The sequence below is a fragment of the Heterodontus francisci genome, chromosome 14, assembly GCF_036365525.1.
Source record: "Heterodontus francisci isolate sHetFra1 chromosome 14, sHetFra1.hap1, whole genome shotgun sequence".
In the NCBI taxonomy this organism is placed as follows: domain Eukaryota; kingdom Metazoa; phylum Chordata; class Chondrichthyes; order Heterodontiformes; family Heterodontidae; genus Heterodontus; species Heterodontus francisci.
The window spans coordinates 35178175-35203453 of record NC_090384.1 but is presented as its reverse complement, the minus strand read 5'-3'; the positions used below and the strand labels follow the sequence as shown (position 1 = coordinate 35203453).

At 45.6% G+C, this 25279-nt stretch overlaps 1 protein-coding gene across 4 annotated transcripts in view; it reads right to left on the bottom strand.

The window, feature by feature from the left end:
• The window catches only part of b4galnt4a (beta-1,4-N-acetyl-galactosaminyl transferase 4a), a 973366-nt gene that overhangs the window by 78659 nt on the left and 869428 nt on the right, over nucleotides 1–25279 (bottom strand). For all 4 annotated transcript variants that reach the window (XR_010976333.1, XM_068045982.1, XM_068045983.1 and 1 more), the window contains exons 12-14: nucleotides 14898–14998; nucleotides 11519–11589; nucleotides 1788–3126 (exon numbers count right to left, since the gene is read on the bottom strand). Coding sequence is in view for 3 of the 4 variants with exons in the window: in XM_068045982.1 (XP_067902083.1) it covers nucleotides 1788–3126; nucleotides 11519–11589; nucleotides 14898–14998 (1511 nt within the window). In the remaining variant the exon portion in view is untranslated. The remainder of the gene's footprint in view (nucleotides 1–1787; nucleotides 3127–11518; nucleotides 11590–14897; nucleotides 14999–25279) is intronic.

Sequence of the window (25279 nt, the reverse complement as noted above, 5' to 3'; positions counted from 1 at the left end):
AAACTGATGGCTGTATCTGTGCTGATGCTTAAAATAAATCCTCCAGTGACCCAATAATATTATCAACACTTTCTGGCTAAACTATAGGTTACCATCTGTCTGCTGTATAAATAGTGGGAGTATTCGGGAAATCATGCCCATGCTTTTTTTGTTTTACACGGGTTCCTACAAATGAAATGACTCCCTGTAGAGATGTGAGAATGCTGCTCTCTTGTAACATAGGTGACCTTTCACCCCCTGAGGCAGAAGTGGACATCCAGCACAAACGTGTGGGAGTGCGTTTTCTCAGGCTTTCTCCCACTAAGCCGCCATTAACTATGTTAATAAACGTCAATGGAATTCTGGCGACAGAGAAGGAAAATCCCTGACGAAATTCACCCCAAGGGATGATGTTCTTCTCTTTCCCCTCTCTACCTTTAGCTTTATTATAATTCCAGTACATTGTTTACTAATGTTCTAGCAGCAGGCACCATGGCTTGGCTAGTGATCAGACGATGTATTCCCAGGCGATAGCCGTTGGCAGAAGGGCATTGGGAAGGGGGGCAGGCACTGCTGGAATTGGAAATTCATAGACAGAAGCCCAGATTCCATCACCCAACAGCACAGCACTTTGAAGTACCAATACAAAGTACAGATCCATTCCATCCCGCACATCACCCACCCAAACCCAATAAGATTGGCAGTAAGTTGAAACAGTGCCCTTTCATCTCTCAGAGACTGTGGCCAGGATTTTATCTGGACAACGGGAGTCACGACCTCCGGCAAAAGCACTGGCAAGAACCCCACGTTGCCCCTTCTGTGGGAGGCCTGCCAAATCAAGTGCCAATTAGGCACTTAACTGGATGGCGGTGGGCTTTCCACGGGATGAAGGACCTGGCAACGGAAATCTTTCCCTCTGAGAGTTGCAACGATCAGAGACCAGCAGCTTTTGAACTGAGCAGCGCTACCTCGGAGGTGGTGGCTGTTGCCAGTGGTGCACCCACCCAAGGTCCAGGAGCGGCGCTGGACCCAGGCCACAGATACGTCAAGACGGGAGGGGTTGCACGGGGTATGGGTCGTGGGGGACGGTGGGGTGGAGGGGGACCGGCAGCAAGGGCAGAGGGGTGGCTCTCAGTGGCCCCCCCTTCCTGATGTCGGGTCCCTTGTCAGGCATGAAGTACTTTTTAATGAGGGACACACCCACCCAGAGCTGGCATGGTTTATCTTGCCATGCTCCTCGTGCAGCAACAGGCCCGCTGGGCTAATTGCAGCGGCGGGATGAGGCCCTTAATTGGTCATTAACTGCCCACTTAAGGGCCTCAATTGACAGCGGGGTGGGAAGACCATTTACAGGTCTTCTCGCCCCGGACAATTTCGGCAGAGGCGGCAAGGTGGTGTGGATGCCACCACCCACATCCCCCCCACCCCCCACCTGCCACCTGCTGCCCCACTCCCGGCCAACATCCCACCCAATTACATGCTCTCCCCACCTCCAAACCTGCCACGGGTGAGAGCATAAAATTCCCCCTTGTAAGTAAGATAAGATTGGCATCCTATTCCCAATTTTCAGGGCATCAATCCATGGCACATAATTTCCCTCAACAGTGAGATCATTTGTATTATTGCACTCAGAGAGCAGAGAAAGACAGGAAAATGAAAAAAACACAAGGATTAAGGTACATTTTTGGTAATAACACAAGGTTAGCTCCACATTATCACTTGTCAATCTTAAAATGGATCAAGGCAAAAAAAAAGGCTTACTTTCTAAACAAAATAATTACACATGAATATAGTTTGAGAATATTTACCCTCCATTTTTCTCATTCAGGTTCTCCATGTACTGTGCCAGAACATCCACCACCTCACTCTCACTCAGTTGCAGGTTGCCTGAAACGTTGCACCTGAGGTCATTCCAGTCCGACCGCAGCAGCTCGAAATCCATGGAGCTGACGCTGAATGTTCGCTGCCAGTTTATGGACTCTTCCATCCAATTTTGCTGCAGCTCTGCATCCTCATAACTGTAATCTGACAGTCCATCATCAGTAATCTCAAACTGGTCTGTGTAGGTTTGCTGGGATTCACTCAGGTCTTCGGTCTTCCAGTAGGGTGTCTCTTCAGCACCATTTCCAGCAGCAACATCTGTTGATTTAAGCTCCCTTTTCTCTTTGCCAAGTGTGGCTTCTTCATTACCCAAAGCTTCCTCACTCATAAGGTGAACTTGAGGTGTTGCAGTAATGCTGTGTCTGTTTTTGTCGCCCCTATACTGCTCCAAATTTCTGTGCAGTGCCTTCCAGTTCCTCACCTTTCTAGTAGTTGTCCCACGAAAGGCATAATTGTTGGCATCATGCAATTCGCCCTCCTGTGAGGTGTTGCTTTTGAACCAAAACATTTTATTAGTGAGGTACAATGTTGTCTTTTTTCCCCTTGTAATAGAAGCCAAGTTCCTCTCTTTGTTTTTTGGGCCTAAGTCTTGCAGTTCAGCATTCTTTGTGCTAGTGTACTTGTACGTTCCAGGAAACAAATCCTTGGCCTTCTCTGCATGCAATGTCTTTTTCTTCCTCTCCTGAGGTCTTGTTACATAGATTTTGTTCTGCAGCTTCTTGGGCTCACTGAGTTTCTTTTTGTGGATCCCAGCATGAGCGGAGTTACTTAAAAACTGTTTGGTTTTGCTGGGAATTAGTGGAATAGAAATCTGCGGCTGCAAGTTGAACAAGCTACTTTTACCAAGTTTGGACACAGCTGATTGGTTGGCTGGCTTTTTATTCAACTCTTCTGGGTTGTACTTAGCCCAGGTTAGGGACCTGCTTTGTCTATGTTTTGGATTGCGAAAGACGTCCATTTCCTGACTGTAGTAGGAGATAGCTGGTGGAGACACATCATCTTCCTGAGGAATTGGATCTAAGACCTTTTTTTGCAATTTTACAATGTGGAGCTTCTCAGTCACAGTCTTTCTCTTGTGGCTGAATGTGTAGTCATCAAAGTCATTCTTGTTGTCCACCACTGATGGCAGAAGTCTTCTCTTTGCAGCCACTTGGTCCTGGGCCAGGCTGCTATTTTCATGCTTTCTCATGTTGCTCTTGACCCATGTTACCTGACTGTTGCTTAGTATGGAGTCGCTGTCAACTCCTTCTGATTCTTCTGGGAAATCTATAAAGCCCAAATTATGGGGAAAAAAAGTAAAGAATAACTGTTTGCAAGTGATTGAGCAATAACACAATGTAAAAGAATCTGGACTAAAATTCTTTTGCATCCGTTTTTGGGCACGCGGGTTGCGATTTGCAATTGTGCTGCTGCCTCATTTGTATGATTTGAATGTGCGGCCTAGGGCGATCCAGCTAGCCTCCAGCTCTTAAAGACAGTCTGTCCCTCTTATAGGGAAGCTGCGCTGAAAGAAAGGAGGCTGCTCCTGAAAACCAGGACTGCAATTGGGAAGAAGGAAAATGGAGCACCAGGGCAGAGAGAGGTCTCCTATGTTCGTGGATGAGATGCTGCAGGCCTTAGTCATGGACGGTGACAGGATGAGAGATGCCATGTCCCTGGGGGGGGGGGGGGGGGTGCAGAGGGCCTCAAGGAACATCCTCCAAAGGGAATGGGAGCAGGTGGCCAGGAAGGTGAACCCCCGGAATATGGTGCCGGGGGCAAGGCTGCAGTGCTAGAAGAAATCTAATGACCTCACCTGGGTGGTGAAGGTCAGTGAATGCATCTTCAAAGGACCTCTCAAACCCATTGTACCACCAACCCCTCAGGCAGCTCTATGCACCACACCCCCATCACTCAACCATCAGAAATCACTAGCACTCAAGACTGACACCTTACACTCAGATACTCCACCTCACCCACTTTCCAATGATGCCAACTTCACACTCACCTCTTGATGCTCCCACCTATAATTATTCAGCTATGTCAGGCACATCACCAAAACACAGTGCAACACAATCACTGACATTCTGCCTTCTCTCTTACAGGACAAGGTGTCACACGATAGAAGAGAATGACAAAGAAGCAGTGGGGGACAGGCACATCTTCATCCTGAGCCCGTCAGAGCAGACAATTCCCCACATTGTGGGGCTGACCACGACAGAGCCCATAGCATCCGACATTGCCAAGAGCATTCAGGATGATGGTATGCTACTGCTTTGCCGCCCTTCTTAATTCCCACCTCACCCTCATCTTGCTATCTGGCATGATGTGAATTCTGCAGATCATGTGACTATGGATCACTTGCTTTCCAGCCCACCCCACCTTCCCTCACCCCAACATTCCCCTTCTGATTTTCTGCTTTCAGACTCTCAAGAACTGCTGTTTGCCTAGCCACAGCAGTCCTGGGGGAAAGAGGGAGGGCAACACTACATCAGAGATCAAGAACCACCGTTACTTTATCTAACACTTGCAGCCACCAGCTCAGATACTGGCACTGCTGAAATTTTAGAGGCTAGCTTAGAGTAGGGATCTGCATGTGGTGAGTCACAGGGCATGAGTGGGTCACAGCCATGCTAGGGGGAAAGGATAATGCGTGTATCAGCTACCCAGAGGACAAGAATGCAGCCAAGTTCTACTGCAGGGAGCTCAGATGAGGACATTGATGGGGTGGTGAACAGGAGAAAGGCAGGTAAGGAAAGCATGTAGGGCAGCCAAGGAAAGCTGGTCTGAAGACCATTACAAGGAAATAGAAGAACTGGAGAAAAGGCATAATCTGAGAGCGTTGCATGAGAAAGTTAAAACACTGACAGACAAGAAGAAAATAGCCACAAATAGTGGATGTATAAGGAGCAAGGAAGGTGAACTTCTCTTCGGAAAAGAAAGGGTAGAGAAACAATGGGTGGAGGGGTACATTAATGAGCAGTATGCAATGATGTCAGAAGTGAATTGGTACCACCAGAGGGAAGAGAAGGGCCAGAGATAATAGAGGCAGAAGTCAGTGGAACAAACAGAAAGATGAAAGCAAAGAAAGCACCTGGAATCAATGATATACCAACAGAATGCCTGAAAGCCCTGAATGATGTTAGCATTGGGAAACTGACAGACCTCTGCAACAAAATTTACAGAATAAGATGCATACCTGTGGATCTTATGCAGCCAATGTTCATTAAGCTCCCAAAAGAAAACAAAAGCTTTAGAGTGTTCAGAGCACAGGCCAATAAGCCTCATAAGCCATGTGATGAAAATTATTTTAATAATCGTTTTGGAAAGAAATGACCAATCTATAGAAGCAGAGATAGATGATAGTCAGGATTCAGACCAAAGAAAGGAAAAAAAGAGGGCGTCCTTAACTTGAGAGTAGTGATCGAAAGATACCTGGAAGTACAAAAACCTGTGTATATATGCTTTATAGACTATGAGAAGGCATTTGATAGAGTTTACCATCAGAAAGTAATGGAATGCTTAAACAAACTAGAAATTGACAGAAATGATAAAAGGATAATTCAGAATCTAGCTTGCAAGCAATCAGCGGCGATGCGACTTGATAGCAGCTTGTCAGACAGTTTCCCAATTAAAAGAGGAGTGCGTCAGGGATGTGTTATGTCCCTAAAACTGTTCAACCTGTACATTGAAACTATCTTCAGAGACATTGAACAGTTACCAGGTTGCATCATTGGTGGGTTGAATATTAACAACTTGAGATACGCAGATGACACTGCACTGATTGCAGAGTCAGAAGAAGCCCGATAGGAAATTGTGAACAAAGTGAAAGCAAGGAGTTTGGAATATGGATTAAGAATGAATGTGAATAAAATCAAGACAATGGTGATAAGTAAATGGTTGAGTCCTGGAACAAGTGAAAAGGTTCACATACCTTGGGCAGATGATCACAGATGATGGGAGATCTGACTGAGATCCGAAGGAGAATTAAGATAGCCAAGACCAGCTTTGTCAGAATGAAGGACTTGTTAACATCAAAAAAACTGACCCTGAATCTTAGGAAAAGAATGCTGAGGTGCTACATTTTGTCATCTATGTTATATGCATCGGAGACATGGACAACAAACAAAGAGACTATTGTTAAGCTGAATGCATTTGAGATGTGGACATATCAGAGGATGTTACGCATATCTTACAGAGACAGAAAGACTAATGAGGAAGTGCTGGAAATGGCTGGAGAAAAGAGGAAATTAGTGCATAACATCAAAGAGAGGAAGATACAATAATTCAGTCACATCATTAGAGCAGAAGGTAGACAGAGATAATTACTGGAAGGAAAGATAGATGGAAAACGTAGGAGAGGGAAGTAGAGAAAAAATGGATGATGGATATAATGGACTGGATGCAGTTGATGTATGCAGAATGTGTAAGGACTGCACAGGACAGACAGAGGTGGAGATCCATGGCAGTCAACCTTCTGGGAAGAAGATGACACCAACGAATGAAAGAGCAGGAGAATGCTGCTGAAGATGCACACAGAGCTGCTCGAGGCATTGGCAGGCCTGCCAGATACTCCTGTCATGATCAAGGAGCATGGAGGAGACTGGCTCCAACATGGCAAAGGCCATCGTGCAGAGCTAAAAGCCCATCTTTTCCAGTTTGGAAGTGATGGCCAACTCATGATAGCACTTGTGGACCTAGCTGTGATGTCGCACCTGCTGGCTGCTGTCTCAGCTTTCACTGCAGCACAGGCAGAGGCCAACCAATGTCTCAGTGCTGCTATCATGGCTGCTGATCTCAGTGCTCAAACGGACATGCAGGCTCTCACAGCAGTCCTGCAATCTGTGCCCCAACAGGTTACTAGGATTACTGAGATGGGAGTGGCAGTGGCACCACAGAGCATGAACCTGCTGTCCTCTCTCAGGAAGCAGCAATCGTGCTCCCACCATTAACTCTCCGTTACTGCCCTTGTTGCCTGTCAGCCAGCCAGCCCAGACTGCTGCTGCCCATGCTGAGGTGGTACAGACCAAAGCAGGACCTTCAAACCCCAGAGTTGCTTGAGGGCACATGCAAGGCCATCTGCAGTCTTTCCCAGTGAAAGTCAGCGGCCTTCCATCAGCCATACTGCAGCCACTGAGGTAGCACGGCATAGGACAGGCAAAAACACTCACAAGACAGGTACTAAGGGAGTGCACAGTATGAACAGCTCACTTCTATTTGTATAAATGGATATGCTTTTGGATAAAGACGTTATGGATAGGTTACTGTTGGTAGCTTTTACTGTATGATCTTGGCCAAGGGGAGGCTGTAATGGGGCATCCCAGATGGCTGGTGAGGTGAGGATTAGTGGAACCATGGTGGTAAAGGGCCCGGAAAGTGGAGTCTGAGCAGGTGCTCTCTGACTGCCCATCTGGAGCAAAGGTGTCCTTGCTCCTCTTCCTCCTCCTCACAAGATGACCTCCGTATTCCTGGTAATAATGGCTGCGTCATCATGACGGCGATCTTGTGGAGGATGCAGCAGACTACAAACTTGGAGACAGACCCCAACATGTACTGGAGGGCACCCCCAGAGCAGTCCAGGCATGGAAGCATTGCTTCAGCTTGCCGATTGTCTGTTTCAAGATATTCCTGGTGGCTCCATGGCTCTCGTTGCCCCCGAGTGGTTGGGTGGCGGAGGGGAAACATGAGCCACATGTACAGGGGTATCCTTTGTTCCCAAGCAGCCACCCTCCTGGAAGCACGAAGCGAAGACAGCAGGAACAGCAAACTGCTTCAGAATGAAGGTAACGTGGCTGCTGCCAGGATAGCAGCCATTCACTAACGTGATGTACTGTGCATGCTCACACACCAACTGCACATTGATGGAATGGTAGCATCTGCGATCTCATTCCCTCTCCCCTGTAGAACCACGTGTGTGCTACTGATGGCTCCCTGCACTATAGGAAATCCCCTTATCCTGGCTAATCCACATGCCTGCTCACCTTGCCTCTCTTGGCATATAGGGCCTCCATCACCTCCTGGATGCATTGAAGGACAGCGTACTGGGAGATGTTGGATACGTCGCCGACCCCCACCCAGAAAGGTCCAGATGCATAGAAATTTAATGCCACTGTGACCTTTACAACTACTGGTGTGAGGCTCCAGATCATGTTAATGGAGGTGGCGTGGTTCTGTAACCACTTCCTAGGTGAAACAGAATCACCTCAGGCATTGCAACTGGCTCAGATAGAGAAATAAGAAGTGCTCTTGGGAAACTCGTGGTTTGTAGGCGCTTATGAGGAGAGGACTCCTCCTCCCTCTTGGCAGAGCTTCATCTCTTTGCAGCCTCTGCTCCATTTGTGTGTCATGTTGCAGACCCAGAGGCACTGCAGTGATAGCCCTCATTACTCTTGCAGGCCACAGATGACAAAATCCTCTTCCTGAATGGATGCACAAGCTCACCAATAGACCTCCAAAATCCAGCCACAGTACTTTCACCAACATTGCAATAGTAGAAGTAAGTCAAAAGTACCTGCCTGATCCTTTAAATAGCACGAGTCAGGGATCCTTCATGCAGCTGAATGCATGTTCAGCTGTGAAAGATTAGCACAAGTGTTCAGTAGGCCAGCATAGCCCATGCTAGAAGTGACTGAATGCACAGTCTGTGCCATTTTATGGGTCTGGGGCTTTTCTAGCACCAGCGGCACTACAGTGCCTCATTTGGCAGCCTGTGCCTTTAAAGTTTGAAATCATGCAACACTGTTCCACTCCATTGCATTTCAAAACATTTATTGATTTATTTATTTATTTAGAGATACAGCACTGAAACAGGCCCTTCGGCCCACCAAGTCTGTGCCGACCACCAACCACCCATTTATACTAACTCTACATTAATCCCATATTCCTACCACATCCCCAACTTCCCCTACCACCTACCTACACTAGGGGCAATTTATAATGGCCAATTTACATATCAACCTGCAAGTCTTTGGCTGTGGGAAGAAACCGGAGCACCCAGCGAAAACCCACGCGGTTCACAGGGAGAACGTGCAAACTCTGCACAGGCAGTACCCAGAATTGTACCCGGGTCGCTGGAGCTGTGAGGCTGCGGTGCTAACCACTGCGCCACTGTGCTGCCCCCTTCCCCTGGGCTTCAGGATCCCGATGTCAGGACGAAATGAGGGTCCTGAGCTTGCACTTGCTGGCAGTGAGACCTATTAAGGACGGTGGGCAGGCTCCCAATTCTACCAGCCCAGTCAGAGGGCTCCATGTTGAGTCGCCCTCGGAGAGGTAAAGTTAAATTAATAATACAGAGGAGTCAAGCCATAGGTCCCTCAGATTTTAGGGGAAACCCTCTCCGGATGCATCGTTGGGGTTGCGGGGGTTGCCTTTCGTGCCCATGGCCCCCTCTTTGGGGCTTGGAGCCTCCAGCTCCGATGGCCCTCTGGACTGCTGCAGGATGGCCGCCTCCGCATGCAGTTGGGCCAGGACAGGGCTGCTCTGCTGCTGGACCTCTAAATCACTCCTAATTGGGCCCTAAATATACAAATTGGCTGCTGCTTCCATGGTGCCCTGAACTGGACACAATGCTTCAGCTGAGGCCAGCCAGAGTTCTATAAAGGTTCATCACAACTTTCGAGCTTTTTTACTATTTATAAAGCCCAGGATTCCCATATGCCTTTTCAACCACTTTCTCAACTTGACCTGCCACCTGTAATTTTATTTTGAGGTGCTTCACAGATGCTGGTGTGGGAATTACAGATGTCTCTCTCGTGCAAGCCTTTTGGGTTTAGATCTGAAATATGTTGTTGGAGCATTGCAGAGGGACCTCTATTCTGCACTTGGGCCATATCTGGTCTGAGCATGCTTGATGTCGATAAAAGATGCCAGCAATGGAAATTAGTTTCATATGTCACTTTGATAAACTCAAAAATTCTCCCTGCTTTTAAGAGTAGACCAAAGAAGCATGTCCAGCATTCCTTGTTTTTATTTCTATGTTAGTTAGATCAGTACAATGAGGGAGAAAGGAAAAGAAGGATTCTCTGGGAAGCCAGGGAGGAGATTGCAGAGCCTTTGTCCTTGATCTTTATGTCGTCATTGTCGACAGGAATAGTGCCGGAAGACTGGAGGATAGCAAATGTTGTCCCCTTATTCAAGAAGGGGAGTAGAGACAGCCCTGGTAATTATAGACCTGTGAGCCTTACTTCGGTTGTGGGTAAAATGTTGGAAAAGGTTATAAGAGATAGGATTTATAATCATCTTGAAAAGAATAAGTTCATTAGCGATAGTCAGCACGGTTTTGTGACGGGTAGGTCGTGCCTCACAAACCTTATTGAGTTTTTTGAGAAGGTGACCAAACAGGTGGATGAGGGTAAAGCTGTGGATGTGGTGTATATGGATTTCAGTAAGGCGTTTGATAAGGTTCCCCACGGTAGGCTATTGCAGAAAATACGGAAGTATGAGATTGAAGGTGATTTAGTGCTTTGGATCAGAAATTGGCTAGCTGAAAGAAGACAGAGGGTGGTGGTTGATGGCAAATGTTCATCCTGGAGTTTAGTTACTAGTGGTGTACCGCAAGGATCTGTTTTGGGGCCACTGCTGTTTGTCATTTTTATAAATGACCTGGATGAGGGTGTAGAAGGGTGGGTTAGTAAATTTGCGGATGACACGAAGGTCGGTGGAGTTGTGGATAGTGCCGAAGGATGTTGTAGGTTACAGAGGGACATAGATAGGCTGCAGAGCTGGGCTGAGAGATGGCAAATGGAGTTTAATGCGGAAAAGTGTGAGGTGATTCACTTTGGAAGGAGTAACAGGAATGCAGAGTACTGGGCTAATGGGAAGATTCTTGGTAGTGTAGATGAGCAGAGAGATCTTGGTGTCCAGGTACATAAATCCCTGAAAGTTGCCACCCAGGTTAATAGGGCTGTTAAGAAGGCATATGGTGTGTGAGCTTTTATTAGTAGGGGGATCGAGTCTTGGAGCCACGAGGTCATGCTGCAGCTGTACAAAACTCTGGTGAGACCGCACCTGGAGTATTGCGTGCAGTTCTGGTCACCGCATTATACGAAGGATGTGGAAGCTTTGGAAAGGGTGCAGAGGAGATTTACTAGGATGTTGCCTGGTATGGAGGGAAGGTCTTATGAGGAAAGGCTGAGGGACTTGAGGTTGTTTTCGTTAGAGAGAAGGAGGAGGAGAGGTGACTTAATAGAGACATATAAGATAATCAGAGGGTTAGATAGGGTGGATAGTGAAAGTCTTTTTCCTCGGATGGTGATGGCAAACACGAGGGGATATAGCTTTAAGTTGAGGGGTGATAGATATAGGACAGATGTCAGAGGTAGTTTCTTTACTCAGAGAGTAGTAGGGGCGTGGAACGCCCTGCCTGCAGCAGTAGTAGACTCGCCAACTTTAAGGGCATTTAAGTGGTCATTGGATAGACATATGGATGAAAATGGAATAGTTTAGGTCAGATGGTTTCACAGGTCGGCGCAACATCGAGGGCCGAAGGGCCTGTACTGCGCTGTAATGTTCTATGTTCTATGTTCTAAGGATATGTGGATAGGGTGAGATGAAGTAAGGTGGGAGGAGGCTCGTGTGGAGCATAAACACCAGCATAGACCTGTTGGGCCGAATGATCTGTTTCTGTGCTGTAAATTCTATGTAATTCTACGTAACAGCACCAACTGGCTAGCACTCTTACCCTCTGGGTTATCAAACAAGAATGGCTTGTTCTCCTCCTCATCCATCTTCATGTATTTGTAGAATCCAAATCTGTGGGGAGAGAAAGGACAGAAATTTCAAGCAAAACTGTGGTCGTGGGTTGAGTTACAAAGCTTTAGTAACTTGAGATGGATATTCAATTGTGGAAAAGAATATATTTAAGGAACTGACCTCAAAAGTACACAGTACCAATATAACTGTTATATAATGGGTAAGTATGAAGAAGGTTTGATTAGACTTTCTCTTCTGTCTTTCCCACGATATACCAACATAGCTTCATTTACTCTCAGAAACTGCCATTATCTTATTTCAGAGCTGTTACTATGATGTTGAAAGGATGACAGACAGTGATAGGGAAATAATTCATCCACCATGTTTCAAAAATTAAAACTTACACCCATAATCTAATTAGCTATCTTGGCACTGCTGATTACTAATAAGGAGGCTATAATGCAAATATTACGGGTTGGATTTTATTCTCCCCCAGGGTTTGGGTTCTGTGGCAGGGTGGGCCTGAAGATGCCTCCAACCGAGAGCCACCTTGCACTTTGCGCTGGGAGGGCCCAGCCCGATATTACTGGTGGAAGCGCGGCCCCCCTGCCACTCGGTGACGGAAACCCCATTTGAATATTTAAATAAATTAAAATGAATGAATTAATGATACTTACGCGTCGCCTGATGTCCCACTGCGATCTTTGGCATGGCGGCCGGCACTCCCGTGCCTTTGGATCCCCGTCCAGGGAAACAAGGCGCCACACCAGTGGGGAGGGGGGGGAAGAGGTAAGTTTATCAGTGTGGGGGGTGGGCGGGGTGAAAGTATCGTCATGGGTGGAGGGAATGGTGGGAAGTGTTGGAGTTTAAAGTTTGTGCAGTTTGGGGGTGGGGGGGTGGAACGTCAGATGGACAAGGTAAGTGTTTTGTTGGGAGTAAGGGAAAATAATTAATTTTATTGTTATTGTTGGGGGGTGGTTGGGAGAGGGACTGAAAAAATGTTTGTATTTCTTTTTCTTTCACTTTACCTTTAAATATTAAAATTTCCTGGTAGGGCTGACAGCCCTTTAAAAATGGCATCAGTGCCCATTGCCGGGGACAGACAGCCAGCCCTCTCCACGTGATTGCAGGAGGCGGGGGCAGCCTGCCCTGGTTATTTAAATGAACCGCCGAATGGAAGGTTGCAGCGGCTCCGCGACATGTGCGGGCTACCGTTTCTTTCGCCCGCCACTGACATCAGCAGTGGGCACAGAAGATTCAGCCCTACAAGTGGGAAAACCAGAGATGTGCAAACATATTTAATCATCACGCTGTCCCAAAGTGAAAGTCTCACATGCGTTTTACTGATTGCAAAGTTTAATGTGCTCCATCTTAATCTGCTGAAATGTTTAATTCGGAGTCCTCTTCTGTCACAAAATATTTTTAGCTGTGCGATTTTTAGCAAAAGTGAGATTTTGATATCATGTTCCAAGAATTGTGTGATGTGAGCACCATAATGTGCTTTATGTATTCAGTATATTCAGTATTGTAGTGCAGGCCCCCACCTCCCAAGAATGAGGGACATTAATTTCCCCCCATGAACATTAAATTTCAATTTGTTGCTGTGAAGAAGAGAAGGCCTGTGACAAGGGGTTGCCAGGCCCCTGGCTGGAAAGACATTTTTGCATATTAACAGACAGTGGTTGGAGCAAAGGAGCTATCCCCTGCTCCAGTACAATCCACAAACAGACCTGGTCAATCCAGTTAGTCACAAGACTAACCTGCTTGGCAGTCTGGGGTTTTTTTCTGAATTGTAGAGTTTGAACTGAGAGTCTGCAGAAAGCTGTTTGCTCCTGAAACAACCTCTCCTGGCTGGCTTGCCACAGCCTCTACTGTCTGCTCCCATCTCTTTCTCACGGAACTCCAAAACCAACTGATGACACATGAACCCCAAGAGAGAAAAGTCTCCAACAGTGAACAAGGTTTAAGAAACATTCTGGGCCCCAACAAAAGCAAGATCGACCTACAATCAAGGACTCTACAGCCAGCTCGAATCACAGTAACAAAAAACCCTCTTCAGAGATTGCCTCAAACGTTTCCACATTATTTTTCTTCTGCTCTTTCTGTCCCTATCTGCATGTGTGTATCGTGTATGCATGCTAACGTGGGCACGTCGTGTATCCATAGGCGTTAACCGAATTAGAGTTAAAGTTTAAGAAATTTCACTTTTCTTCTTTAAACCTGAGAAAACCTGTTGTGCTGGTTTCTTTGCCTTATAATTGGAAAGTGGTGAACAAGGATTCACCAAGAGGGAACTAAAAACATGATGTATTTGAAATTAAACCCTTCTACAGTAAGACCAGGTGAAGGCTGAAAGGGAACCCTAGACCTCTTTCTCACCTTGTCGTAACAAGTATACTCCAGCCTGTGTATACCATAGAAAACCAGATTTAGCTGCCACTGAAAAACTGGACAGAGATAGGAGCGCTCAGTAAAATATTGCTTGCATTGTTAATGTTTGCTGCAGATGAAAGCTCATTGAAAACCTTAATAACCAACACCCAACATCATAATACAAAGAAATCACCAGGGACAAAATGAACATCTTTTATTAAAAAAAAGATAGATCTGTAGGCCTCGGCTTTCCAATATGCCCTCCAAATGCCACCAACTTTTCATCAGATCTAGTGCAGGTGGGGTGGATAGGTACTAGGGAATGTGTTCCATGGCCATTTTGTGGGGCCAACTTCATTAGGGAAGAAAATGTATGTATGTTAGGTATATGCAGATTAAGGAAATATTGTATTTACTCTATTTGCACTGTTTGAACTAGGCATCCAGGGCTCTATGGCAAGTAGAGGTTGGGGTGTGGCTAAAAGATCACTATGCAGCCATGGCCTCTGCAAATGTGTCAGTAAGGTATCTTTGTGACAGAAGGAAGGCCCTCCTGGAGATGTGCCCCACTCAATGAGGGAGGGTTCAGGAGTTGGCCAAGGAGGTGAAAAGCGTAAGCCGTGCTGTCTAGACTACATTTTGGAGTTTACCAACAGCACAGTTAGAAACTAAATCCTGGTCTCAAAGATGATAGGTGGCAACTCAAATTGTAAAACCCTTTGTGAATTTATGAAAGGGTATCAGATCGGCATGATTCATGCAGCACAGAAACAGTCCAGCTATGATATTCTACACAGAATATTTTGTGTATTTAAAGAAAGGCACATCTGGGTTGCTAAACTCCAGTCCAGGAGACAAACCCTCAACTTTGCCTCAAGGCCAAACGATTCCTCCTAGCCAAAGCTCCACAACAGATGCCTGCCTTTTTGTTTCACTGTTGTCTCAATCTAATGCCTCTGATATTCTATGTTTAAACTTTACTCCTGGGTTCTTACTTTTCCAAATACAAAGGACTCTCCCGGTAGAAACACTTATTTTCCGTTTCCATGTGAGTGAGCCTGGTGAAGTCATTCGGGTAGACAAAGGACAAGTAGACCTGTGGGAGCACACAAACAACATGATAAGTACTGTATTAAACCCTGGGATCAGTCTTAAAAATGATTGCTTCAAATTGCACATATTGTACACAATGTGAAAAGTGAAACTCTGCTTTGAAAACATTCTGGCCATGAATTTTTGCAACGGTCTGCTGCTGTAACTTTGGTGGGAGTCTGGCAGAATCATCCCAGAAAATGGTGGTAAAACTAGTTGCATCATGTCTCTGGTGGTCTCTAAGAAGACTACAAGAACCTCTGGGAAATTTCAGGACCATTTTCTCTTTTAAATATACTTACAATTGGGGTCTTCTAAGAATTGATTTCACTGTTACAACCATAAAGAATTTTTCCTTCATCTTTCTTGCCTCCATTCCTAAAGGTCCATCTCAACAACAATGACAACTTTCCTTTATATAGAAGGAAAGAACTTGCATTTCTGTAGCACCTTTCACAATCTCAGCTTGTCCCAAAGCATATTACAGCTAATAAAGTCCCTTTTGAAGTGTCGCCACTGAAGTAGTCTAGGAACCACAGCAGTCAATTTGCACACAGCAAGATTGTACAAGGAGCAATGAAATAATGACCGAATAATCTGTTTCCACTGATGTGGGTCGAGGGATAAATATTGGCCACACCGGGGAGAACTCCCTTGATTTTCTTCAAATGCCATGGGATCTTTCGTGTCCACCTGAGACGGCAGATTGGCCTCGGTTTTAAAGTCTCATTTGAAAGAGAGCACCTCTAACAGTGCTGCACTCCCTCAGTACTTTTTTAAAAATTCATTCAGGGGGTGTGGGCATCACTGGCTATGCCAGCATTTATTGCCCATCCCTAATTGCCCTTGGGAAGGTGGTGGTGAGCTGCCTTCTTGAATCGCTGCAGTCCTTGGGGAAGGGAGTTCCAGGATTTTGACCCAAATACTGCACTAAAACATCAACCTAAATAATGTGCTCAAGTCTCTGGAGTAGATCTTGAACTACAATCTTCCGTTTCAGAGGCAAGAGTGCCACCTACCATTGAGCCACAGTTGACATCTTTCGTTAAAGGGCTTTTAACAAAGTAAAATTCCATAGGTGCTTCATTGCTGATTCCGCTAATGTTTCACACGCATTGACACTTATGACTCTAGAACGTGAAAAGTCTGAGCTTCACTTCTCAGCTCTTTCACACTGACTGCCATCATTCTTAGGATGAGGGGTCACAGTTATGAAGAGCCACTTGAGAATTTTGGGCTTTTTTTCCCATGAGCTGAAAGAATTGAGGCAACCTTATAGAGGTCTTCAAGACCATGAAGGGCTACAATAAAGGTAAATAGTGATAATTTATTTCCATTGGTCTGCGAGGCAGTAACGAGGTGCACAATTTAACATCATCACAAAAGGAATTAAACAGGAGGTTAGAAAAAGATTATTACATAGAGGGTAGTTATTGTGTAGAATGGCCTTCCATAACCTGTTGTTGCAGCAGACACCTTAAATGCTTTTAAAAAGGAATTAGACGATTTCTTGAAAAAGAGGAATATTAAGGGGCATGGGAGTGAGCAGAGACAGATATTTGGCTCACATGGAGGAAAAACACCAGCAAAGACTTGATGGGCTGAACAGCTGTGGTATAACATTTAAGGATTCTTTCACATCCATCACAAAACTAAGGGTGGAATTTTATGAGTGTCGCTGCGTTCCCGACAGCAGGACCAGAAGTTGTTGCAACCTCCGCTTCCACCGCAATTCCCGTTTCCCATGCGATTTTGTATGTAAATTGGCCGTGCGACAACGGGCACATGGGACACGTGGGATCATGCAGCAGGGGCAACCTTTCATTGGTGGAAGCCGCCGTCACTGCCCCAAGCACCATGATCACCACAGATATAAAATGTTCTGTGCTTGCTGCCTCAAGGATCAGCAGCCTTCCTTTCATATAAGTATCTTCAGACTAACTTAAATTGAAGCTTTTACTTAAATCAAAATGTTTTTGCCTCCCTTATTTTGTGACAGTCACCACCAACTTCACATCATTTATTTTACCTACCGCCAAAGTGAATCACATGGCAGCCAACAGGCAGCGTCCTCCCCCATGGTTCAGTGATGCCTCCCTGCAGGTTCTCTTCCAGCTTGTCAGGGAAAGGCGGGAGGTCCTCTTCCCTGCTGATGGAGTGCGAAGACCCTCCAGCCTCACCAAGGCAGCCTGGATGGAGATAGCAGAGGAGGTCTCGAACCGTGGGGTCATTCATAGAACATGGGTGCAGTGCTGCAAGTGCATCAATGACTTGCTCAGATCAGCGGGGATAAGTGGTCCTGTCGAAGCTGCTCCATTGTTTTCTTCCATGGCTCCATGTCGTTAATGCAGAGGGTACACAAGAAATGCAGTGGAATGCGTGAGTCACCTTGGTGCCATTCACTAAATGATGTTGTACTAAGGTGAAGATTGGTATTGTTTATGTGATTGAATGTGTCAAGCAAAAGCCACTGCAGAATGAGTGATGTTAATGCATGTATGCAATGGTTGTGATGCAAAATTTGCATGTCATTAAATGTGCACTGTCTGCTGCAGGATAAACAAAGCCACAGCCAGTGTGAGCATCCTAGAATGGGAGGGGGTGGGGGGGCGGGTGGTCCCTGCCATAAAGCTGCTGACCACGGCTGAGGAGGAGGCCTCGGAAACCTCGAGAGAGAGAGAGAGGAGGGAGGCAGGGCGAGCACAGATGGCGAGGCAGGAGCCACATGGCATAAGGATGAAGTGTCATCTCTGCTCGTGCAGCCATATGTGGAAACTAAAGGAAGTTGTGTGAACTTATGTGAAGCACATGCTTAAAGTGCCTCTGTTCATGTCTCCACTGTAGGCGCCCGCACTCAAGTCACAGAACGCCACGTGGCCCAAGAGTGGGGCCTCTGGGGAGGAAGAAGAAGCCACTGCCCCAGAGGGTGCACTGTCACCTGCCTCTTCTTCCAGCTCTGCCAGTGCAGATACATCCACTCTGTTTTTGGGGGGTTTAAGATTAGAATCTGGGTCAAAGCTGGTGGTCACAATACAGACACATCCCAGCAGCTGAGGGAGCATGTGCCAGCCGGGTCCCCTACCAATCGAAGGACTGCTGGGGACCAGGCCCCTGCTGAGCCCCATGCTCATGATGATCCTCTGTTTGTTGCTATTAAAAGTTTGCTATTAAAAGATGTGCAGCAAAGCCACGTGAAAAATAGGCTGGAGATGCCTGAGGTCATGCGTGACTTTGCGCGTGGCACGGAACAGTCCATGCAAGTCATGACGTCTGCCATGTCCCAGACATTTGAGTATATGGCTTCCTCAGTAGAGAGTGTGGTGAACTCTGTGGTGAGTCTGGTTGAGCACTTGAGTCATATGTGATCTGAGCTGCACTCCATTGCTGTTGCTGTAAGCTCCATGTAGCAGAGTCTAAGCGAGAGGGGGACGAGGAACCTCCCTCCAGTTGCTCCTTCCCCTCGGAGACAGGCAGCTGCCATCGTGCACACAGATGGAAGAGGAGCATGTGCCAGCTGGCCTTCCTCTCAGGACACCCTCAGGGTAAGCAGCGTCTCGTCCTCCCCCGCCCCCTGACGTTGGCCCCCCCCGCCCCTCACCTCCAGCCGGCAAGCACATGGGAATACTCAAGCACCATTGCTGCAGACCCCCAGTAGGATGAAGCCATCAAGGCCCCGTTCCTCCAGAGGATACCCACCATGGTCATCCACAGCAATGGGAAAGCGCACTGAGCAGACTGCCTCCACCTCAACTGCTAATGTCGGGGTAGCACCTAGATGTAGTGGGAGAAAAATGAAATTGAAAGAGTTTTGAGCACAACGGTGGCATGGGTGCTGTACATATTGTGACAATAGAAAAGGTATTAATACATTTATATTTCATGCAAAATTTGATCCACTCCAGATAATGTTTTGCATCTCCAGCCTATAGATGGATACAAAGACGTTTTTTGGAGGCCTATGGCAGGAATGCAATGATATTTGCAAAGCATCTCATGAAATGTCCAGTGTCCAGATCTCATTGGAATTTGAGCCTTCAATTTTCAATGATGGCTATTGTCCGACTGATGATTATTAACTTTTTCCAATACTGTTATTTCTTACTTTTGTTTTCTATGGTCATACTTAACGCTGCTTGCAGTGGTGTGTAGTCTCATTCATCGTAGTCCATAGATGATCTCAAATGCCCATCACATGAAAGTGCAGTGTGGCTTATTATTGGCTAAAATGTGCATAAATGAGGTTCTCCCTGATGTCCCTTGCCTGTCTCTCCATGGTCCTTATATCAATGACAGCATAGTTGTCATTGCTGTCCTTCTCCTCATCCTCTTTATAGACATCCTCATCTGAGGAGGACTGGTGCTCCTCCTGTTCCTCCGCCTGCAGAACTTTGCCACGTCTCATTGCAAGGTGGCTCAAGGCACAGCAGACAACGATTATTCGTGACACCCTCTGTGGTGCATACTGAAGAGCCCCTCCAGACCAGTCAAGGCAATGGAATTGCATTTTCAGCATGCAAATGGTGTGTTCAATGATGGCTCTGGTGGATGCTTGTGCAGCATTGTACCTCTCCAGCAGCACTTTGGGGATGACGTCTGATATCATCAACTATGTACAAAGGTGGTAACCTTTGTCACCCATGATCCATCTGTTCACTTTGTCTGGTTCCTCGAAAACTGCTGCAGCTGGGAGTTCCTCACAATGTATGAGTCATGACAGTTCCCTGGGAAATGTGCGCAAACATGCATGATTCTTCTCCTGTGGTCACAAACCAGCTGTTCATTTAAAGAGTGGAAGCCTTTGCGATTGACAAAGACAGCAGGCTAGTCGCAGGGAGCTCTAAAGGCCACATGAGTACAGTAGATCAAGCCTTGCACTCTAGGGAACCCAGCGATGGAGCCGAAGGCTGTAGACCTTGTTGCCTGGCTGTCCTCGTCTAAAGGTAAGTAGATTAAATCATTGGGGGTACGTCGAAAAAGGGCATTGGGTGCCTCTTTGATGCATCTGTGGGTTGCAGACTGAGAGATGCTACATATGTTGCCCATAAATCCCTGGAAGGAGCCGCTGGAAAGAAAATTGAGTGCAACAGTCACCTTGAGGGCAACTGGCATAGGATTCCCACCAAAGCCTAGTGGCTGCAGGTCTTGCTGCAGGATCCTACAAATTTCTGTGACCATTTCATGTGACATCCTTGGGTGTCTCTGGCATTGCCCCTCTGACATTTGTAGGTAATTTGTCCTTGCCCTGAGACTACATTGGCATGCCAGTGAGCTGAAACATCGAGGTAGTAAACAGCTCCCTTATATCTGCCTGCAAAGTGCAGCCAGGTAGAAGACACACCTATTGTTGTTTGCTTCCTCCACTCTCCTTTCTCTTCTTGAGTGTCCATTTGGTTTCCATTATTGTTCGAGAAAATGGTGCACATGAAATTCAGGACCAGTCTCCCCATCTTCCAACCTCCTCCTGTAACCTTCCAGTTTGAGCCCCTCACCCTTGATCTATCCAATGTCACCGTTACCCTTCCCTCCGTAACCAGAGGCCCCCCCCCCCCATTACCATGCAGTGTAATCATCAGTGTATTCATGCCATCCCTCCCTTACTCCCTTTACCATTGACATGCTGACTCTTATCCTTCAACCTGCTCACATCGAACTGACAATTGTTGCTGAGTCTCATTCCCCTCTATATGAAGCTATCAAATATTCATCCATTAGTCTTGGCCTGCCCCCTACAGAATCCATTTGCCCCCATTGACTGTGACTGTTCCCTCTGCTAGCCAGTTCCCTCAATTTGCCCACAGCTCCCTGACATGGACAGCACTCATCCCTTCCTTTAGGCCCTTGCCAAATATCTTCACACTGTACTGATCTAATCCACCCACCACCCCCGCAGCCGACAACATGCATCTTCATCATCAACATCAACCATTTAACAACCTGGATGCTCCAATCCATCCTCCCTTGCTCCTCTATGCACCCAGTCACCCATCCTTCCCTCCCCAACTACTCTGCCCTGCTCCTCCATGTAGCCCCTGCCCATGCCTTCGCCGCCATCCCCTGCGAAAATTCACCCTTGCTTGTGCTGAGCCTGGAGGTAAACATCCATTGCAATGCTGGTGTGGAGGTAAACATCCATTGCAATGCTGGCCTGGTGGCAAACATCCATTCCAATGCTGGCAGATGAGTTAAAGAGAGAAGAGCACAGACCTGAGACTCAACTGCACAAATCCGACTGCGGCACACCACATTAAAACAATCATGAACTGGGGGGCACGGGAATATCACTCGCCGTTCACTTAATCTGGCAGGTAGGACTAAATTGTAACTATGCATATGGTAATGCGTACTCATGTTATTTATTTGAATGCAAAGCGGCAATCCGCGACCATGCTGGGGGAACCCTGGAATGCCGCAAACTGCCGCCGACTTAATTCTTCTAAAATATCCTGCCATCGGGAATCCAAAAAAAACCTTATATCACCCCGTACACCACCAAATCCATTGTGGCAGACAACCTAAAATTCCCCCAAGTCTCTGTACCTGTCAAAATTTCTCATTTTCTTACATGGGTCATTCTTTAATACTTATGACAATCTGGACTAAAGGAAAGGAAGCATTTTCAAATGATTATTTAGATCTTGTTAATGCAGTAACATATGGGGGCCATACAAATTTAGATCTGCCACAAAGTATCCACTTGGGTTGGGTGGCGTCAGTAGCTCCCTTAAATGGTCTGGCTGTCTGCTTCTTCACAAATTTCCTGTACCTGCTCATATGCTGGTGAAACCCATGAGTGTGACAGTGAAATTCCCTTGTGATCTGGACTGGACCTTCATGTCTTAAGCACTTGTACTTTAATCTCTCCAAAGATGAGTTAGTACTAGGCAAGGTTTATATTTGGTCTAGTTCTTAAGCTGCTTTATACCACAATAGACAAAACATAGAAAACACTGAAGATGATGAAACTCACTTGGTAAATAAGTTTAACTTCTGTGCACAAACTGTTCCAAAAACTAAGACCATGAGTGCACTTGAGGAGATTCTTACCTAATGTAAAAGGATAGGTTTGCTCTGCTATCTGTCCTACCAACAGTGCAGAGGATTTTTTCCTCCCTTGCAGCCTCTCTGCTGCCTTGACTACTTTTGCAGCCTTTCTGATGCCTGAATTGATTTTTAAAATGCCTCTCTTCAAAGACCAGCAGAAATCAAAGAAATGTCCTAACACCAAGGTGCTAGATGTTCTTGCTAACAAATAGCAGGTTGACAACACTATGCAGCGAGTTAGAGGTGAGGCAGAATTTATGGCAGGACTCAAACAAAATCTATTTACTCAGCAAATAGAATCTATTTAAAGGCACACTACAGCAAACCTTTTAGACCATCTATTTTACAAGAGTTTCTACAAAATATAGCAAACAGAACTCATGACCAAAACTACAACAACTTCTTCTGATAAAAGCAAGTGATTCCTCCACCAAAATGCAGTGAGTGGAGGATAGTTACATGCAAATTGTGTAATATAAATTGTGTGTGTAAAATCAATTTCAGTCACTTACAGCAGTATGGTCTCCGGGAGTGATTGACGGGGGAATTATCAAATCATCTCCATTTTAGCTGGGAATGGTGGTGTCATTATATGCCCACTGTTTGGGCATTCATCAAAACATGAAGAACTGCCACTTGGATTGACAACTCAACATGGGACTATTGGGAGCAATCAATCACCTCTAGGCAAAGCCTCTGCTCAAAAGGCATTTTAAACAGCTCACATTCGGGTGCTGTTTGTAGAACAAAATAGCTACAGCCTCCTGAACCGTCACACCTAGATTGATTTTCTCCCTCCCATTTTGGCCACTGTACTATTGCGAGTGTGCAGAGACAATAAGGATTTTTTGAGGCATTGGGGATTTAAATAATGAGGAAAAATTAACAACATTGACACCACACCTCAGGAATGTTCGACCATTACCCGTGCCACTGCTGTAGACTTGTACTCCTCTTGTGCCAAACTTTGGAAATTGTAATTCTAAACAAATCAGATACAATGGTGTAATAAGACATACTTGGAGTGAAGTTCAGTGCTTTTCTGAATTTTCCTTTCCTGTTCTTCCTATACTACCAATACTAGCTGTTCTTATTTCCATATCTCCACTCTATTGAAACAAAAACTCATTGCACTGTCCCCTTCCCTAAAACCATTCTTTTACAGGATCTCAAAGCTTGGAAATTCCTTCAGTCCACACTTCTTCTTACAAAGCACTGATTTTTAAAAACAACACTGCTTAGCTATCAACTCCCTGATTGGACACCTCTTTCGTTTTTTACTATTATTTAACCTTGGTGGCATCTGGGGTCATTCGCCTGAGCTTCTCAAGAGATAAAGGAAAGTAGTCCCTGTGGGATGTCTATTTCAGACTGCTCAGGTATCCACATGAGCAGCTGCTGTCTGGCTATAATAACACAGTGATCAGTGTCAGAATTCAGAACCTCGGTCCAATTTTTTTTATCCTTTCATGGAAGGTGGATGTCGTTATTTTTAATGCTTCAGCATTAAGTATTGTCATGATTTTGAAAAGGTTGTATTAATTATGAGAAATTATTTGGCTTCATTACCCCTTTAACAGCACACTGCCAGAGGGGGGCAGTTATGTCTGTAACATGGAGAATAAATTAGTTGTGCCTTCAATGGCAATGAACACAGCACTGACTGCAATGATTATTCCTCCAGGTCTTGCAGTAAAACTCCAGTGCTCTGTCACCATTTAAAATAAGATAAAAATCATTATTTAAATGGAATATATTAGAATAAATGGAAGTGCTGCTGTTGCGTGAGTGGACCAGCTGGGTCCTGCAAAGCTGCAGGAAGGAGAGGGATGTAACACTTTTTTTAGATTCCATTAATTTTTGGTGTCCATATTTATCCAAAGGAGTTGCTTGACGGAATAAATTATGAGTGACACATTTCGATACAGTTCGCTTAACATACTTTTTAGAACAGTAAAACCAATGTTATTCATAGAGTTTGCACACAATTTTTTTATGCCAAATGCTCACCTTAGGAATAGAAATAAGAGCCTGATTGCTGGCATGGTTGAAGCTCATATATGGGGAAAACTGAACTATATAAAACCATAGTGCACAAGTTTGACACCACAGTTTTTTTTTCACATGGAACTCCCAAAGTCCAAACTTCAGTGCAGTACTGAAGGAGTGCTGCACTGTCCGAGGTGCTATCCTTCAGATGAGACCAAGGCCTGTCTGTCCTCTCAGGTGGACATAAAAGATCTCATAGCATTTTTTCAAAGAAGAATAGGGGGTTCTTCCCAGTGTCCTGATCAATAGTTATCCCTCAATCAACATAACTAAAACATCTGGTCATTAAGTCAATGCTGGTTGTGGGACCTTGCTGTGTACAAATTTATGCTGTATTTCATACACTATAACAGTGACTATAAAAGTACTTAATTGGCTGTAAAGCTTTTTGGGGAATCTTGAAGCCGTGAAAGGTGCTATATAAATGAAAGTCTTCCTTTCTTTCAATGAAAAACTATTGATTGTTGAGTGTTGTTCAGTGCTTGTAATGCTGTGGTGTGGTGTGGTGGAGTGAGTGGCCCACATTTTCATTCTGTGTCCCTATTTCACAAGGTCCAAAAATATGTTGTGGAAAAGTACTGAAGAGCTGTGCACCAGCAATCAAAATATGTTAATTAGGTCACAACCCTGTGAAACATTCTTGGTGCCTAACCCTTACTGCAGTCGCTGAGTGCCCCCTTAAAACAGCTGCTACTTGATAAGCCCCTTCAGCCAAATATTAACATTTCAGAACTGTTAAATAAATACATGGGGAGGAGTGGGGAAGGGTGGTTGGTGGTGGTGGTGGTGGTAGGTGGCGTGGTGGATTCCTGAGGAGGTTCTCCCGTTCATCTGCCAAAAATTTGAGGATAGAGTTACAGATACACTGCAAAATTGGTGTTTTTGTGCTGAAGCTATGGCACTGAGCTGGGGAATCCCATCAAAATTCACCCTGCCCATCATCGACACATATATTTAGCCACATATATACCTAGAATTATATTTAATAGAATAAAGGCAGTGTTGTGGAATTCAATCTCAAAGTACAAGGAATAATCCCAAAATGCCATGTGAAAATGGAATTTGACTTATTCTGTTGCTATAAATTAGTATCCCTTATGTTATGCTCTATGTGGTTCAAATGTCTCTATTACTTTCAAACAGAGAATCCTCTGACTCCAGCTGAGGAGAGTCTAGCAATGGGACTGACTTGGGA